The sequence below is a fragment of the Triplophysa rosa genome, linkage group LG5 (assembly GCF_024868665.1).
Source record: "Triplophysa rosa linkage group LG5, Trosa_1v2, whole genome shotgun sequence".
NCBI lineage: Eukaryota > Metazoa > Chordata > Actinopteri > Cypriniformes > Nemacheilidae > Triplophysa > Triplophysa rosa.
Genome location: NC_079894.1, coordinates 14458740 through 14479225, shown reverse-complemented (window position 1 = coordinate 14479225; position 20486 = coordinate 14458740). Strand labels below are relative to the sequence as shown.

The 20486-nt window shown below is 38.4% G+C and overlaps 1 protein-coding gene across 2 annotated transcripts; it reads right to left on the bottom strand.

Annotated features, from left to right (window-relative positions):
- Positions 1-2446: 2446 nt before the first annotated feature.
- adipoqb (adiponectin, C1Q and collagen domain containing, b) lies at positions 2447-4810 on the bottom strand. Of its 2 annotated transcripts, XM_057334567.1 has the most exons (4): positions 4701-4810; positions 4050-4394; positions 3649-3950; positions 2447-3542 (listed from the first exon to the last, which is right to left on the bottom strand). In XM_057334567.1, the coding sequence occupies exons 2-4, from the start codon at positions 4372-4374 to the stop codon at positions 3372-3374; spliced, it is 798 nt and encodes a 265-aa protein (XP_057190550.1). In that variant the 5' UTR covers positions 4375-4394; positions 4701-4810; the 3' UTR covers positions 2447-3371. The 2 variants fall into 2 exon arrangements, with proteins under 2 accessions (XP_057190550.1, XP_057190549.1); XM_057334566.1 differs by having other exon boundaries at positions 2447-3950.
- Positions 4811-20486: the final 15676 nt, after the last annotated feature.

Genomic DNA, 20486 nt, shown 5'->3' with positions numbered 1-20486 from the left:
AAGAGAGACAGTCTCTTAACTTAATATTAAATGCACTGAGTCTCCCCACCCCACTTTTAACATCTATTGACTTCATATGGTCACATTGTGTGCACTTGATCACTATCTTGTAGGAGACCCTGTCATTTAATGCATTTAAAGAACACAGCTAACTCCACAAACAGTCCCACGTTCTAATTGTAACTGTAGTCTAAATGTATTGCACATGTTTGAGATGCTATCAGACCAATGTGAAGCGTGGGGGCAGGACACTGATGGCTGCTGTTGTTTAGGAGATAATGCAGATATATCTGTCTGTGCATTGAAGGTATGTGTGTTTGAATTGGATCTGTGCTTGTTTTGTATGCTGTGTGTCAAGAGTGACAGTTTTTCTTGGTTGACCCTCTGATAATGTTCATTTATTATTTCAATAGAGCTTAATTATTTAGCAACAGACCTATGAATTCAACTGGTGCATTACAACCATTAAAGTATGAAAGTATGCATTTTATCAAATGCTTTAAATTGCCACATTGTTTGGCTGCATACTATACTGAGCAGTATGTTACATATTACAAAACATATTTTTCATTATCAGTAACAAAAAACTCATACAATTATTATGCCCTTAAAATATCGCTCTCAGCTTTAGTTCTATCTATTATATCAATTGTGCATGTGCATATTCAGATTTGGTGTGTAAAGGCGAGATGGACCCAGGTCTCTTTAGGCAAAATGTTTACGTGAGTAGCTTGGAATAAAAGTCTGCTAAATGAATAAACATGTATGTTTGCATTTATTCATTTAGCAGACACATTTATCCAAAGTTACCTTATAGTGTATTTAAATGTACTGTAAATGTCATGGCCTGATGATGTCATCATCAATGATCCATGATGTCAAGTGGCTTTTTGAGAGTTAAATAAGTTAAGGCCAATGAGTTCACCAAGCTATCAGATGGTTTTAAACATTTTTAGGTTTTAAGTAAAATAATGCAAGTCATTCACAGTAAAATCGCCAGTGTCAAAAAAGATCAAATTAACACTCACAGTGTATATATAATCCACACTCAAAGTGTGACACTGTGAGTGTTCATTTGACTTTTTTTAACACTGGCGATTTTGCTGTGTTCTTTAATTGCATTTTCATAGTCATGTTTGGTCTTTTCTTCGAGTTTGTTAACCACATTCTCACTATGCTTTCGTTGTATGCATTTTTAGGAATTTTGTTTCACAGAAGGATGTCATACAAGGATAATATTGGGATTATCTATACATTTAAATAATTCACTCAGGTCACTCTCTGTAGTAAAAACTCTGTAGTTTGTATTCTGTTGGTCTTTTATGTTGCTGCTTTCTGCACCTCTGCTCTGCAGCTGAAATCAGAGTCATTAGTGAGATGAGGGGAGAGTGTGTCATGACAGGGGCCGCAGTGATAATGTCAGGAGACCCGATGAGTGACTGCTCGGCTCTGGAACAGCTTCACACGACAGCACACAGCCGGACAGGCTTATAGCTGGCCGCTGTCCTGCTAACATGGGTGAGGACACCTGTAGAAAGGGGTGGTCCTAATTTAGGATAACCCACAAACAGCCTCCTATTACCGACTCACAATTTATAATAAAATATTATAGGGCTTGGCATGACTAGAAATATGTACTGTATGTACATTATGAAAATAACCAAACATTAAAAAATGTGTCAATTTTTAGTTGTTCAAGCTTAGTCTAGTGCTTGTTTTGTATTTCTTAATAACCAAACATTAAGAAATTTCTTATTTTTAGTTGTTTAAGCTTATTTTAGTGCTTGTTTTGTATTATTTTAAATCAATTTATGTCATATTTAGACCAACTTGGAAGTTGAAAAACACTGCCCCTGGTGGAGACACACTGAAGTAGACACACATAAATAGTGTGTCAAGCTTTAAATGGCCTTTCAGAAATCACTGACAAAGCATCCAAAAATGTGTTTCATCGAAATACTAAGGAACTTTTAAATGGCAGTGAAAGATGTTTTATTTTTCCCAGAATGGTGCAGTAGGCCTATTTTTTCAGCAGGGAATAATGTTAACCAGACAAACACTGACCCCTTTAGGTGGACAATATAGTTTATAAGCGTTTGGATTGCTCCGTCAAAGCAGAATTTTGCTGCCATCTTCAGTAAGGTATGAGTCATGACACTGACATATACTATTATTTATTTTTAAATCCTACATTATTTTATAATTTAGTGTGTTTGGCTATGGTTTCATACAATGTTTTCTGTTACGTATTACAGAGAAAGTAAGAGGGCTAACTTGACTGTGAGCATGGCTCTTGTGACTCTCTGTTTAAAGGTCACAGATCAGATCAGACCAGACCAGACGCCTGGTGCTCACATTACACTAATATGTGATAGTGCGACATCATCATACAGTACATTAACGCGCCAAGCAAAAGATGATACTGTATATAAGAAATAATTTATTAATACATTCCGATTCGGTCTTCTGCCATAAACATTGCATATTAACAGTACAATTTTATGTTTTATGCAAACAATCCATATTAGATTAATCATTAACTTTCAAAACATTTTATATCAATTAGTAAAACTAAGTATTCATTGTGGCAAAGGCAGAGGCATGTTTAGAGACATGTTTCAGCTCCTTCTGTGCCCTTAGTGATTAAACCAATAATACACCAAAAATTGTACCATGCATGCAACAACTGCTGAGGCTGGAGTCTGGTCAGTGACATATTCTTACACACATCCTTCTTGAATGCAAACTGGCACAGATTGGACTGAACACTGTGGTTATGTATATAAACCTAGCTATGTTTGTATAACTTCCAATCAAATAAAAAACTTAAAGACATTTTAGCACTGCTTAATTAATGAGGTTCTGTGCCACCTACAAATTCTGTCTAATAGGCCTACAACAGAACATAAAAAGCCATCTTCATAGGGACCTGGTGACATATTATATTGACGTCTACTCACAATGCAATATAGCAATATAACAATTTTGACTTTTTGGTTTTACTTTGTATGTAAAATATTCTCTATTAATGCTCTATAAAATCATCTAACTGGTGGCATTTTCTATAAAACCTTCTCAATCATTTGGCTTGGAAAATGTATTAGTAATTTTTTAGAGATGCTGAAGAGCTCTGTTAATATCTTTTAGCCTGAGGCTGCAATTCATCAATAATTTCAGGGTAATTTGGCGCAAATTACAATAGAAAAGCAAAGAGATACTTTTATGAAATTTCTGAAAATGCAGATAAAACAATATCAAAATAATGTCTGTGCTTGCTAAACATAATAAGTACAAATGAATTTCAAATTTCAAGCAGAAAGGGTGTTGAATTTCATAATTACAGTTTGGAGAAAGAATGAACTACATATTCCCTAAACTAAAAATAGCCAAACGGAATTATTCAGGGTGTTTTTAACGTCTTCGAGAGGGAACAGGAATGTCAGGATACAGGAGGAAACCAGAGAAGGTGGAATCATTGGTGTTATCTGCATAGACTCCACCAAACGTCTCGTCTCCATACACCTGCAGCCACACCTCATCTCCTGCCGCCAATATCAAGATAACAGAACCTGATGCCTGATCCACATTGGTTTCCTGATACTGGTCATAGGTGAACATGATGGCCTTGTCATTCTTGTAAAGACTGACCTTAGCGTCTTTGGTGTAAACCGTCAGATGATAGGTGAAGAAATACACCCCTGGGAGAACGCAGAGGAACTTGCCGGAAACATCATCGTAGTGGTGCTGGTCATTATAAAAAAACTTGTTGAAGCGAATTGGCACATTGGTGGCAGGAACAAGTTCGCTGAGACCTACACTGAAGGCCGAGTGGTAGGACAGGGCACTTTCACCACGGGCTCCTTTCAGACCAGGATTTCCGGGAAAGCCTCTTGGTCCGGCAGGGCCTACGTCCCCCTTCTCTCCTGGATCACCTTTCTCACCTGGTTCACCTACAGAAAACAGAATCTAAGTGATGAGTGAACTGTGAATTTGTAGGTAATACCTAACTTATTAAGATAGCAAAGCATCAACCTTTAAACATAACAGACCTTTATCTCCTTTTTCGCCCCTTGGTCCGTCTCTCCCATCTCTGCCATCTCTCCCAGGTTGCCCACTGTGCCCAGGTGTGCCAGGAACACCTCCCATCCACATGCCACAGGGCTGTCTATCATCAGGTTGACTGACATCTGCTCCAGGGCCCTCAGGCTCTTCAACCTCTTCATCTGTTGCCTCCGTCAAAGCATCTCCTCTGTCTTCAGTCGCTTCATTCTCTACTAGCTCCTCTAGTTTCTCCTCTAGAAGGTCTTCAATTTGACCTTGACCAAGTTGTCCAATGAGAAGAATTCCAAATAACAAATTCCACAGTAGCTTCATCCTGGTGTCAATCAAATGACCTAAAGGAGGGTACACTGCTGCATTACATTAACACTGTGTATTATATTAATGCTTGAGCCTTGACTACACCATAAAGTGAACTGAGAAGCAAAAGTTATTCAGAAATGGTTTCAGTGGTTAGACTTTACTGAATATTTTCAATGCTATATAAGCTAATAACCTCCCACCTACACGGCTTGATGAGTTTGACTTTGAAAATGTTGACATGTTTCAATCACACATCAAACTAACTTGGCATAATCTCACATGGTAATTTTACTGTGAAGTTTGTACAAAAACATTTGTAAAAATCAATCATAGCCTACCTGGTTTTAAATGCGTGTCCCCGATAATAAAAAGGCAGTGCAGTGAAGAACAGCCACTGAACAACTGACTTTGTTGGAGAAACAACTGTCATTGCTGAGGGCTTTTCTGCACTATATTTAGTTTGCCAGTCTACATTTATTTATGGCTGTTAAATTAAAAGGGCAGTGGTCTCACAGCAGATGGCTTAACGGCTTTGCTTCACGCTGCTGGGATGCTGAATGTAGTTTAATATCTGTGAAATGAGTCGTAGCCTACAGTTTATGCCAGATAAAACCTGAAAAGAATGTCCTCACAAAGTTATCATTAAGTATGAAAAATTAACCAAATAGCCTTGTAGATTTTCCATTGATCTATTGTTGAAAATGTTATCCATATTATACCTACTAATAATTTGTGTTATAATGTGTGGATATGTAAATGTATGCATGTTGTGTAGATGTTTAACTGTTTTCCATGGCCTTGCATTGTTTCCTTCCGCATGCGTAACCAATCATTGTTATTTGTGGTGACCTTTTAAGGCAATTAGTTTTTAGCAGCTCTTATCAAGCCTGGAAACACGCAACGGGTGTAAGAGGCTATTATACATGTAAATTCAAATTATTAAAGGCTTTTTTAAAAACAAAAGCTAGACCTAACGACATGGCCCGAAGACGGCGTTTCTCTAGGTGAGTAGATTTGTTAGGTGGAATGTGGTTGTTCGTAAATTTCTATATGTTTATGCTAATTATAATCTGTAGATGTCGATGTATTGTACGGAGCACGTCTAGTCACCCATTGGAGAAAAAAACAAGACCCTCAAATCCGTGGCCACAGTTTTGTAATTCTATCCCTCAGTTTAAAAAAACGTACTACTCATAGATTCTAAAACGGTTCCCACAGTTTACAAAACCGTGCTCTCGGTAAAAAAACTGTACCCACGAGTTTCCAATCGGCGCTCTCGGTTTTGTAAACCGTCCCCTCATTTTTTGAAATCTGTACCCACAAATTCATAATCTGTGCCCACGCTTTCGCAATCCCTTTGCACAGTTTTGCAAACTGTACTCGCAGAATTGAAGCCAAATTCCGCCATGTAAGTAGCGAATCCGCCATGGCACGAGCGCAAATGGCTCTTAAAGGGAATGAGAGATGAGACTGATCGGTTTCCTGCACGTTACGCCCAAAAAACACCCATTAGAGAATCGGGACAACCCGTTTAGACCATGCGCCCGGGCGGGCCAACCATTTTCCCGTCGTTAAATTAGCAAAGCTGTGTCCAAAATTACATACTAAACAAAATGCACTCAAACTATACACTATGCACTCAATGTGGCAAGCAAGGGAGGAGAGTGTCCTCGGGGTCCTCTTCAGAGGCATCCCAGCCGGAGCTAGCCGCGCCCTTCACCTCCTTCTTGCAGCCGACCACCAGGCGAGTGGTTCGGCTCAAGAAGAAGAGGCAACGGCAGGCAGCACGGGGCCCGTCCCAGCCGGCGTCCTGGCCGGTGATGCAGCCGGCGTCCCAGACGGTGTCCAGTTCGGTGCAGCCGGTGTCCAGTCCTGTGTCCAGTCCGATGTCCAGTCCGGTGCAGCAGCCAGCGTCCAGTCCGGTGCAGCAGCCGGCGTCCAGTCCGGTGTCCCAGCCGACCTTCCAGCTGGCCTTCCAGCCGACCTTCCAGCCGGTGACTCAGCCGGCCTTCCAGCCGGCGACTCAGCCGGCAGTCAGTCCGGCCCCTAGCCGTGTCCGGCCAGCAGCCAAGCCTGCCCAGGCCACTACCAAGTCCCCCGGGAATCCGCGCCCTCGAGCACCCCCAGGGACTAAGACTGTTCCTCCCATGGACTCGTGTGTTTCCCCACCCCCTCCCATGTTTGTTGTTTTTGTTATGCCACCCCAACCCAAGTGTCATGTTTGCCTGTCTGCCCCTGATCTTGTTCACTATGTGTTGTTGGTTCTTGTCATTGTCTCAGTCTGTCTTGTCCTGTTAGTCACCTTGAGGAGCGTCAGGATGTCGGTCCTTAAGGCGGGGGTTCTGTCATGATTCTGCCTCATCTTGTCATGTCTTTCTTGATCTTGTGGCAGAATCATGGCAGGATCCCCTGTTTAATGTGGAGAGAGACGTTTTGGCCCTGTGGGCCTTCCATATTCTCTCTCTCTCCGGTGTTGCGTCTTTTTTGCCCCGCCCTCTCGTTCCCTCGTTAACGTCTCCTTAGTGTTTGATCCTTGTCACCTGCCCGTCACCCTCCCTGTGTTATCATCCCTCGTTTGTATTCCCCTATATATTGACCGCGTGTCTCTTGTCTTGTGCTGATTCGTTTTGTATCACTGCTGTTCCAAGTCCCTGTGAGATTTGCATATACATTGATCCTGCCTTCTTGTGTGTATTTAGTGTAGTCCTGTCTTAGCTTTATATAGTGTGTTTGAATACCCTGTCCACTTGTTTTGTCCCCCACGTGGGAAGTTTTTGGTTTATGTTTTTATGTATTGTTAGCTCTGTTCCCATTTTGTCTCCCCATCGTGGGTGTATTTTTATTAAGTCTTTTGTTTTCCGTCCACCGTTGTCTGCACCTGGGTCCTCATTTACGAATCATGACAGTACAAGGTATGTGCTACACAGCAAAATGAAATATAATTTACAGAAAAGTTAAAAAATAGGTAGTGTATTATCTGGAGGATATAATTAATATTGCACTTAATTATTATTGCAAAGAGTTATTAATTGCACGGTGGGGAAAAAAAGTAAAAAAATTCACTGGCATAAAGTTGGTTTGACATTAAACGTTCGATATTCTTGAATTTAGGGACCGTCTCAAAGTTACATACACATTAAAATGCATGTTTCCAACTTCGATTGCATTTAAAGGGAATGATTTATAGCCACAAGACTAACTGTACAGTGTTCATGTGCGTGTGTCAGCTATAATGCACACCTTTTAGATTATTTATATTTATTATAATAAACCGTCAAATCATGCAAATATTGCTATGTGTTTCACGGCTGTATGGGCTCATATACACAAATATACAATTTTTAAAGCTCAATTGCAATACGTACAGGAATATGCATATGATTTGACGGCTTATTTGAATCAATAATCTAAAAGTTGTGCATAATAGCTGATACACACATGAACACTGTACAGTTAGTTTTGTGGCTATATTTTTCATCCCCACCATACAATTGCAAGAATGATGTACATAGGCCATATTTATTTCTGTAACAGGCTACATATCTTCAAATGTGTTAATTCCTTTAATATTCTGCACATATAAGTGAATATTAAAATACATTTGCTCAATTTCTATACTAACTTCCATCAAAGGTACAGATGTAAAATGTTTTTGTCCACTAAAAGGAGTATAGTTACTTTCTGAAAACAATTACCATAGATAAAATACGAATACGTGAGAATAATGAGATGTATAAAATAATAATAATTATGATAAAAAAATGCTTTAGAATGCCTGAATTAAAACATTAATATGTTTGCCTTAATTATTTACTGATTAAGTACATTTATAAAAATTTACATATTACGAATTTCACTGCCCTATTCATAGGCCTACTTCTTTCATCTTAATTCAGCACATTACCATTGCTTATCAAACCATTTCGCTTTAGTTAGTCCAATACTGTGCATTTTAAAGACTATGATACATTACGTTATACTTTCTGTAATTTGTTTTACAAGACGTTTCTTGTAGAAGTTTCGTTTGCATACAGAAACGCATTATTCATGGGGAAATCCAATGATGTTGGACCATACATTTTCTTTTACACTTAAGTTACATTGAAAGTAGAGGTCTGGTATAAAGCAACCAGATGGTGGCAGTACTTGTTCAGGGGTTTACTTACATTAGGTTGTGTGTTTTTAATAAATTGAGCATTGAAATGCTGGCAAAAACTTTCCATTACCTATGAGTAGTTTCTTTAAAACAGCAGAAAACAGTGGCTTACACATTTATTTACACAATAGTAGCACAATAATAGAGTAAACCGTATATAAATAAAGTGGCACAAAGGTCTTAGATTCTTTACCAACTTCAAGATATGTGCCATGACTCCTATTAATCTTATTAAGCATAAATATATACAGTATCATAAATACTGCTGAGATAATACAGTAGACTTACTTTACTTTCATTTATCATTGGTCTTAATGTAATGCAGGATTTTTTGCTGGTCTGCGAATGTACCCTATTCTCTATTCCTCTCAAAAGTATTTAAGAAAGCAGTGATATACAATTAATGTAAAGATTAATGAGAATCTAAAATTAGTTTTGGCTGGCAAGAAGCAGAAACAAACCTAGTCTGTTGGTGTACCAGATATCCAGTGCAAATAACCTGTTTTGTCCTTGGCAAAGGTTGCTTCTGTCAAGTTTTAGGATATTTGCTTGTCATGCAAACCTGTGGAAACAAGGACACAATCAATTAGGAGAGAATTATTATGAGTATTGTTTTAATTCTACAATTGCCACTTTAATTTAAAATCCACTCATAAAAGATTTTATTTGTAATTTACAAACAATAATCATTTCAATTGTATAACAGTCTGACAGAATAACTTAATTCACACACAAATCATTAAACGTAACTTTTTCTGTTTGATTATTTTTTATAATTACAGCATATTTGCTGTGTATGTTAAAGAAACGATTGTTCGTTTTATGTATCTTTTTGAGTTGTTTGTGGACTTACAACTGCAAGTTAAAGTCATTAACATTAGATATAAAAAATACTTATGTATACTGTCAGTCAGACTCCAAGACAACACAAAATTAGCTAGGCTTGTTCAACCTTCGCACAGTTTCCCATTTTAATCATATTCACTTTATGATTGCCTGCTTTTATTCCATCACAGACACACTGCAACCTCAGAGCTTCAGGCTCAGTAAGACAATAAGCAGATGTCATAGATAAAGCCCAATAAGAAATTATTGAATACTTTAATATTTCTTATTTTCTTTATTTAGTAATACATTTTTTAATAAAATGTTTTTTTAAGTCAATCACCTGTAAGCACAAGTCATATTCCTAACAATCTAAATTTTTATTTAATCTGTTTTGCTGTGGCCGAGCAAAAAATAGGAGAGCTGCTATAAATATGGCTCAGGGCTACAAAAGGAGAAATGACAAAGGATTACCGCAGGTGCTCGAGGTAAACCTTGTACTTATGCTGATGCAATCCACAATGTCATGCTGAGCATAGTTTTCTCCAGATGATCCTCACAATATGATTGGATAGTCACATCTCAACAGAAATCTTTTATGTGTGTCCTGCATGCATCATTTATACACGTGCAGTTGGCTCCATTTTTTCCAAGAAAAAACTCCTCGTCTCTTTCAAAGGATAAAATTTAGCCTGGGGAATTGCTGTCCACATATAACTGTCTTTGTGAGAACATTGTGGCACTCCATGTTGAGTTAATTTGATCCTTTTATTTATTTTCTCTGCAAGGGCAAATTTGATGCATTTTAGGTATAACGTGCTGTCCAAACGTGAAGTGAATAAACTGGATCTAAGTGCAGCATCAAAGTAATTTAATAAATCCAAAGTCAAAGACAGAAACATGGCATGACATGACATACTAATACATGACATTGACCTTCTGCATTGGCTCTGTGTTGTATTTCATAAATGCATTTGGCTTGTCATTATGAGATGTTGGCTCATAATACGCACTGTTTAAGAGTTTTATTGCACGATTTTTCTACACCACTCATTGACAGTGTTTATTTTGAACTGTTGTACTGTTTTAGGTTTATAAAACTATACAATTAGTGCTCAACTCTATAAAAACAAAGTTATCCATCATCTTAATTGGTTTCTATTAACCACTCTTCTTATTTTACCTATGATCTTCTTCACAGAAAAGTCCAAAATAAAGGATTAATCACAAAAGTGAGATATTAATGAAAATGACAGTGTAATACACCTCATAGATGGAGTGTACAAAAAATAATTTTATTAGGCTTGGACACATGTAACTAGAGAACTTCTATTTACTCTGTTTTAATTAATAACCATGTAGTCCTATTCATTCAAGAGGCTTATCTTGAAAGTTGGTATGGGTTAACATATTGCTAGACCACACAATCCACACAGCTAACAAATGCCATACTGCAGATACATTGGTTTGTCAGACAATGGGAGAACCGGCTGACTGTGGATTTTTCACTTTTGCTTAGCTTGCTAAATGAGATTAAAAGCACAATGGGACAACAGATTTAATTACACTCTGCTAATTTAGCCGGTTCTTCTGCTAATAGTTTTTATGGTTTTAATTACAGTTGAATACATGTCCACTCAAGAATTCTGTGTCTGCCATTACAGAACAATTGTTTATTGTGATGTTCCTTGATGATTATTACTCTGTCTGGATGTATTGAATTCAGCACACATATCCTCCACCTTATACAGTCTTGCACACCAATAGGTGTTAATACAGAATCTTACTGTAGGACCTCCAGACTTGTTGTTCATGAGAATTTATGGCATGGCTCTTGGTGAGATGAGGACTAGCACAGTAAACAGTTTGGAAGGCTAAATCCTTGCAAACTATAATAGGTTTGCGAACTGCACTGTGGCATTGATAAATTGGTTGCTTGGAACTGAAAAACAGAACTTTTTTTCAGAACTTTTTAAATATTTGCAAAACGCACAAACATGAAGGGTGACCAATAGTGATGATTTCTGAAAAAAATCCATGAAAAAGGGAAAGCGACGATACGTTGGGTTGTTTAATAGTTGGGTCAAATGCGTACATTTTCTGGGTTCATTTAAACCAGTGATTGAGTTTGTCCATATTTTACCCAACCATGGGCTAAAACAACCTGGCATTTTATATGACATGACCTCTGACCTCAGATGTGTCCTAATGTTGAGGTACCTTGGGATTAGAGCAGTGGTTCTCAAACTGTGGCACGCGTACCACTAGTGGTACTTGAAGAGACCTCCGTGGTATACTAAAATCGGCAATTAATTAAATGTAGGAAGGGCAAAAATATACAAGTTGAACCAATATTCTTGTTCAGGCTTAGTTAGGAAGACATATTATTTTAAGTTAGCATAAATATATTTTAAAAACATTAAATGAAGGGTTCAAATCCAGTCAACATTCAGAATGGCGAACGTTGGCTGAACTAATTAAGACAAATCTAGTCCATATGTGGACTTAAAGGAACAATACGGCATTTTTAGGAGGATCTATTGACAGAAATGGAATATAATATACAAAACTATTTCTTCAGAGGTGTATAAAGACCTTACGTAATGAACCATTAAGTTTGTAACACCTTAGAATAAGCTGTTTATATCTACATACAGAGCGGCCCTACATACATTGAATTCGCCGCCATGTTTTGTACAGCAGCCCTAAACGGACAAACAACTCTACAATGCGAATTTTCTCTTCCTCTCCGCTGCAGTATCGTGGTGAAACGGATCGCGGGAAGATCTGTACGGATCGTGCTCTCCGGTGCGGAACGCATGTGACCCGCGGATTAAGTGAAAGTTTATTCATCATTGAGTAAAAGAGTAAAACGCACTCTCGCTCGCTCTCCAGTTTCAGCTCCAACGCGCTCTCGCTCGCTCTCTCTCTCTCTAGTATCTGGATGAGTACAATTTTAAAGCGGTTCCAGATAAACAATGACGCTCAAAACTGCTCCGTCACACAGCTAATATTACAACAACAACATATCTTGGTATGTTAGTATGTTACTCCCATACTGATCCGAATCAAAGCAACCTCCTCGGGGATGATTTTAAGACGATCTTTCTCTCCAACGTCTCTCTGCTGGAAAGTATCTCCATAGATACTGTATCTGTGAGTATCTCTGCTAAAAGCCTCAGTACCGCGGGTCCTAACGTGTCTCTGCTGGAAAGTCTTTATAATATTAACACGGGTCCTAGCTCCTGCCTGACTTTTATCCTTCTTTTTAAACTTAAAATTCACAAGCCTTTTATTTTATGTAATACATAAGTCATAGCTCTTTCTACAGTCTTTCTAATGCCTGCAAAATCTCTTCCCTGCGTCAACATGAGAACGACATCTTTTTGTACTGTGGTGGCCACCGTCGTGTTTGGACTGAGCGATTCGTGGCAAATCTATAATACAACGCTAGTGGCCACTGTTAATTAAGAACTGCGCCTTTAAGACAGCTATACTGTATATTTCATGCGATGCGCAGTAAAATGCCCATAATACTGTTATTCGGTCATGAAATGTAGTTTTAAGAGTTGTTCAGGTGAGAATGTATCAGTTTTAAGTTCAAATATGCGGTCGGTTAAAAAAAAATTGAAAATTTGCTCGAACGCTTTCGGAGAGTGAGCTCCAGGCGATCACTGGGCGTTCAGTGCTCATGTACCCTGCCTAACGCAGCCTCACCTCTGACAAGTGCTTCTGAAATTTATCGCTGGCTCTGATGTCTCTGTGGTGTTTACAGTAAACATGGGATTTAATTCATTTTGGCTATATCTAAAGGGCAATCTTTGGTCTTATAAATCTATCATTTTCCCCTGGGCAAATCGTTTTGACTTGGGGCAAAGTTAAGTTGAATAACTTTTATCTTTTCTTTAACTTTAGTCTGAAGGAGCGGATGAAGAAATAGTCCCCAATATACCACAATTGAAATAAACCTTCTTCTGAATATATATATTTAGATTAATATTTAGGAGAACATATATGTGTGTGTACGTTTGTGAGAGTGTATATGCTATTGAATTTAAGATGTCTTTAGTCGGAAGGATCACTGCTCATTCGGGATCAATCCGCAGCACATAACTGCCGGAGTCCGCCGGTTTCACACAAGTCGGGCAGCCGTTTTCTCAAGTTCACATCAGGTAAGTGGCAGTAAATAAATGTAAATTTTTTACTAAATTAATTGACAAAGACTCAAATATTCCATGTTTTTGTGAAGATATATATAAGGGTGTGTTATATGGTATGTGTCCGAGGGAAAGTAAAGCTTTTAGTTAAGATATAGGATGGTAATCCTCTGGTGGTACTTGGAGACTTCAATATCCACCTTGAAAAACCGCAGGCTGCCGACTTCAACAACCTGACTGCATCGTTTGACCTCAAGCGAGTTCCCACTTCAGAAACCCATAAGTCTGGTAATCAACTAGATCTCATCTACACACGCTACTGCTCCACTCATCACTCCCAGGTCACCCCGCTGCACATGTCGGATCATTTCCTCATCACTCTTGATCTCGCCCTAACTTCTCCAGACACTACACATGCCTCCCCACTGGTCACATTCCGACGCAACCTACGTACACTCTCTCCCTCCCGCTTATCCTCTGCTGTCTCCGCCACACTCCCTCCCTCTGAACAGCTCTCTCTCTTGGATACTAACAGTGCCACCGACACTCTTTGCTCCACACTTACCTCCTGCTTATACAGCTTATGCCCCCTTACATCTAGGCCATCTCGTGCATGCCCTTCTGCCCCCTGGTTATCTGATGTTCTCCGAGAGCATCGCGCCACGCTCAGGTCTGCTGAGAGAAAGTGGCGCAAATCTAAAGAACCCACTGACCTCGGTCTTTCCTCTCTTCTTTCTCTGCTGATGTCTACTTTGCAAAAACTCAGTACTACCATGCTAAAATCAACAACTCACCTAACTCTCATACTCTCTTTAAGACCTTCTCTGCTCATCTTTGCCCGCCTTCCCCCTCACCTGCATCGGACTTAACAGCTGATGATTTTGCATCTTTCTTCGTAAAGAAAACTACCACCATCAGCAGTCAGTACCACCGCACGCCCAAACCCCGACACATGCCTGCTCTCCTCTTTCTCCTTCCTATCTGAAGATGATGTTTCCAATGTCACCCAACGTCCTGCCCGCTAGATCCCATCCCCACTCATCTCCTCCAGGCCATCTCTCCATCGGTTGTTCCCACTCTGACCCACATTATCAACTCGTCTCTCACCACTGGCACATTTCCTGCAGTCTTCAAAGAAGCCCGTATTACCCGCTACTGAAGAAAACCACCCTTAATCCTGCACTGTTAGATAACTACAGACCAGTAGCTCTCCTCCCCTTCATTGTCCTAACGCTAACCCTGCGTTTACACTTTTTTGGGTTTCCTTTACTCGCCAAAGAGTATCGTGATCCATAATAACATAACAACAGATGCTGCGTCCCAGATGCTGTATAACCACTTCCGCATTTGCGTGTTGCCGTAGTTTCTACAACCGGAAACTGAGGGTAGTGCGGAGCACCGGATATTAAGTCACTGATATGTGACAAATGCAAGGGAGATAAGGAATGGGCCATTATTTTAAATAGGAATTTCTCTGGATTTGCACATTCTTGGGAACATTTTGGATAATGTAAGTACACAACTGCATGAAATATATCGCACTGTGCAAGTGATTTTTGGATATTTCATAACAAAATTCTTCCATATTGTGGCTTTAACATGATATTATTCACTTTATCCGCAGACCAAGAGGTTGTTCTTTTGACAGCAGCAAGTGTTTAGTACAAGCTTTGACAGAAATTGGGTTTTCCTTGATCGCTGTTTAGGTACAGCTACGTTAAGCATTTTTCACGTTAAGCGTTTTTGACGTTAAGCGTTTTAGAATGTCCCGTATTTCTGACGGAAATAAAATTTTAACCTTAGTCAAGGGAACAAAGTCTTCACCCTGCTAATTAATAACACGCAATGTTTAAATCTGTATAATGAAGGTTTTAAATGTAATTTTGGTGTGTTGTATGATATATCTTTTTTTAAAGTTAAGATATGCATGTGCTTTTTCTCTCATAAGCCAAGTTGTGTACGTTATGTTGCTGTATGGTGCTCCATTTCGATGCGACTGACTGAAATCTATTAAACTTATTCTTAAAAATAGTAATAAGTTATATTAGGGTAACGTGGGCTTGTTTTGTGTTTTTGCCGGCGCAGTTTATTCAACTAAGATGGCATGAGGTTGAGTAATTTATTTGAGAACTTCGGTGAATTATTGCTTCATGTTTTCCTCTGTTATCCAATGTTATTTCCAGGAAGAATCAATGGAGGAATTTGCACTCAACTTTCCAAAAAGCCTTTGAAGTCCGTGCTAAAGATCTGATGCATCCTTGTTTCCTTTCCTTGCATCTTAGCTCCACCCCTTCAGGATGGGAGGGAAGGGAACAAGGAAAAGAAGGGAGGACTGAGGAATTAAAAGAAGTGAAATGGCATATCCTCGCTCCCTTTAGCGTTACTTCAAAGCGTCGTCAATTAATGATGACTGTACACATTGCACATTGAAAATATAAAAAATAAAGTTAAATACATACTTTAGGCAAATTTCATAATCTCCACTACAATAAAATAAGTTAAAAAACATGCTTAAAAGTGGTCAGAAATCTATATAAAGTTTATCAAATATATGTTATACATAAATATTACCTATATTAATATATTAACTTTATGAATATTAACTATACTGTCTGAAATAGGTATACATTTACAAAAAAGCGTAATTATCACATTTATGCATGTTTGAATATGATCTAAAGATGTAATGCTGTGCAGGGGGAGGGGAATAATGCGCACATCAGGTTTAGTGGATAAAACGCTTCCGCAAAGGAAACACCTGTGTATCCTCGCTCATGACTCCTCCGAAAGCCTCCTCCCAGTGCAATTAGAGAATTGAGATGTCCTTAAAGATGGTTGAGCTCGATCGGTTTCCGGGTCATAGGATGGAGGACGAAGGAGCGAGGAAACGAGGAGGAATATTGAGAAGCACCCGATATGCACACACTGGGACATACTAAAAGGAAACGGAAGTGGCCATTGTTGCCTAGACAACATTGTGGCCATTAACTGTCACACACATCAAAATACAGCTCTTCTTTCCATTTAAGTATTTATTCATTCATTGTTTCATATGTAATGTTAACTCTGTGCTTATATTTATTAATTTAGTTACGCATCAGTTATTTAATTTTATTAATGCAGTGGAGCCTCACTTAACTCCGCCTACTCGCGATGAGTTGTGGGTAATATTAGCCGTTAGAGTGTGCATCATTCTGCACTTCCAATTTCTACCGGAAGTAGTAGACCATCCGGGAATCTTTGGAATACTCTTTTCAACATACTACGATTTGGGACATACTAATTCTATTTTCGAATACTATTTCGGATGGATAGTATGCGAATTGGGACACCGCACCTATCTCTCTTCCGACAAGCTGCGTGGCAATTAATTTTTTTTGTATTTCTGCACTTGAACTGCTGTTTTTGCTGTTGTTATTGCTGTAAAGTGCTAATTCAACACGCGTCTGCACCTACTCGACGAGGTTAAATCAAACCAAAAATGTTTACCCAAAAATTATAATTCAGTCATGAATTACTTGCTCCAAACCTGTAAAGAAAGATATTTGGACGAATGCTTGTTACCAAACAGTTCTTGGACCCCATTGATTACCATAGTAGGAAAAATTACAATGGTTGTCAAAAGTGCCCCAGAACTGTTTGCTGTCCTGCATTCTTCAAAATATCTTTCTCTGTGTTCATCAGAACAAAGAAATTTATACAGATTTGGAACAACTCGAAGGTGAAGACAGAATATTTATTTTTGGGTGAACTGTCCCTTTAAGAAAGCCAGCAAAGTGGAGTCAACCGGGGAGAGGAATGTAAATGTATTGATGGGATAATGGAGTGGAACCAGGGTGCGAAGATTGCATAACCAAATTCCTTACTTCAGTGAGTACCGGCCTTACATGGAGTCGAGTGGAACACAGGGCTAAAATAATGTAGTCTAATTACAAACACTGCCTCTAGCAATGTGCTGAAGAATAATCTTGTTATCTCTTTAATGGAACCCTGCATCTGGCGGGAACTTTTGACATGTCTTACAGAGAGAAATCCAACTTTCTCACCCAGGAATTTGTTCATTAGTTTTTGTCTTTGAATGCAGAGATTTGTGACCTAGTGAGACCAATTGCAGAGACAGAGGTAGAGAATTACAGAGGCCCTGAAAGTGCAGTCTTGCCAATTTGTGTATGCCATAATGTAATTCGGAATATAGTTCATTATGAGCAACATTCCATTTATATACTGTATTTATTTATTTACTTATTATGTATTTGTGCAATATACACCACAAGCATCAGTGCAATTCTATTTATTGTTTGTGTATGTTCCTATGTATGTGTGGTATGTTGTATTGGAAGAGCATATGAAATCTCGTTGTATTTTAAATGCAATGACAATAAAGGTAATTCAATTCAATTAATTTGAACTTTCAAAGCAGTTTGTGCTCTTTATAATACCAGGTAATGGTTAAATCCTGCTGGAGCTTACCTCACACTCCAAAATTACACTGAAGTCTTATTTATTAAGTATTTTTAGAAATAAAAATAAGATGTCATCTTTGATTAAATAGACCTTGCAACATCATATGTGTCGTTGTTTAGTAGTTGCTTGGTTTCAAAATATCTTATTTAACCCAAAACAGGGAGCCGACGCGGTCGCGATGCGCATGCGGTGCCACGCTCCCGTTTTTCTAGGAGATGAAAATATTTCAACTTTTCAGAACGCTGCACGCGCACCGCAGGTCATGTGACAAGAACCTGTGATAATAAGCTGAGGTTTTAATAGTTTTCCCTAATTAAAAATCTATTATACCACGGGGCTATTGAATGCTTCATTCTGATTGGCTGACGAACGTTCTACAGGTGTGCATTATTTTTCAGTAAAACGCACACCCATGAAGTAGTTCCAGATCTGCTGACCGAATTACAGTCCCATATCACTGCGGCAAGTTTAACTGATTAAGGCTATAATGTAGCCTACTGTCCACCACTGAATACAGATCTAACAACAAACAAAATGTCTGGCAAATTCCATTTTCTGAGAAGAAATGACTATTCATATTGATGGAGAGAATGAAAATTTTGCAATCACGCTGTATGAACTGTGCAGAGGAAATATACTGTATCAAAGGTAACATCAATCAACATGAGACAATCAGTGGGTGAAAGATAAACTACTAAGAACTGAGGGCTGTTCCATAAAACAAGATTGCAAAATAAGCCAGGCTTGTTTTGGTAAGTCAGATTTATTGTCGGTCGATTCGGTTTCATAAAGCAACCTTAAAATAGTTTGAACTCAGTTACTATGGCAACTTATGCTGGGAAACTAGCCTGGTCAGGGGCAGGCTAACTGTCACACCGCATCCTAACCAAACGCGATGCGATGAAATTCCTGCGACAGCAATTTGTTTGTCCATACCGAATGTGAAAAAGGGGCGGGACGCGACAATCAATCACAAAACACAGCCAATCAGAACAGTTTTTCTCTGTCCACGCAGCCTCGCACGCTGCAGCTGAAGAGTGCACAAAGAGAGATGCGTCCTGTTCTCATGATTTTAGTTATGCCTCAAAGGACGCTATGCTATAATTTCAGAATCTAAACGTATGTAATCAAACTCATATAGCCTGTCCTCCGCCATGTTTGGTGATTAATATTCATGAGGTGCAGAACTTACATCGAATGAGACCGTTGTGTGGGCGGAGCTGTCAGACGCGACGTCGTAGAAATAAAAACCGTTTCTAAAATAGAGGCTAACACCAGACGAGACGCTTCGACACTATATAAAAGATATCTTTTCCATGTTAACCAGAGGTTTTGTCCTAACCAGGTGCGACAGCGCTGTGCGACGAGCAACGGTCGTTTCTATTTTAGAAATGGTTTCTATTTCTATTTCTTTCTATTTCTGGTTAGGATGCGGTGTAATGTGATGATATTGCCACTGATTCTCATGATGCAATATTATATCACTTTATTGAACATTATACATTTTTAAAAAATAATTTAATCAATTAAGTAAATTATAGACCACAATAATAAATGAATATACTGTCTGTTGTCATACATCTGTGTTAGATTATATTGATTTTATATAAAATGTTTAAATTAATGTCAATAAAATTTGAATTCAATCATTCCCCAATAAATTGATAATAGCTAGAAACAACCATTTTAAACAATTATAGACCAAAAAGATCTAGTATCTAAATCCAAATAATTTATAGTGATCTACTTTCCAAAAATGCCAAGGTAAAATGGGATGCCTTGTGTGTGTGTTATTGTCTGCCTGAAGAGAGGCTGCCAGTGATGGTTGTAGAGAAGGACTGATGAGTTATGAGCTTTAATTTTTCATTTTTCTTTCAGTTTGGTGTTTTTTCTTGCATCTTTCTCCAATCATTTTTATCATTAACTTTCAACTTTATTATTTTTTCTTCATTTTTTATTGCATGTCTACATCCAGACTTCCAAAGCATCCCATTTTGTGAGGAGGTAGAAATTGTACACAGTTTTTGTCTTCTTTGCATCATTCTGTAGGAACAGAAATAATTATTTGATGGGATGCTCTTGGCATTTTGTTGTAATTACTTAATATTCCCTGTCACATGTGGTCCCAGTCTAGTCAGTGTCCTGCAGACAATAATATTTGGAAAATACACAATAAGAGCACCTCACCACACAAGTAGGCCTTCAATCTAATATGCAAACAGTGATTTGGACCTTTATTAACATACAGACGCATTATTCTGAATTGTTGATTGGGTATCTGAAAAAATCAATCTCTGTTTATTGACAATAAATCAGTGCTTTAAACTATCTACTCAGGGTTTCTGGTTGTTTGTTGAGGCTAAGATATAAAGTAGTTATATATGCACATTATACCATTGCTGAAATCTAATGGTAACCTATACATTTACACAGCACTGTATTGTAATACATTATATGAAAAATAAAAACAAGTAATGTAGGTTAACCCTTTCCTTGCTTAGGGCCTACTGTTTAAATAAATT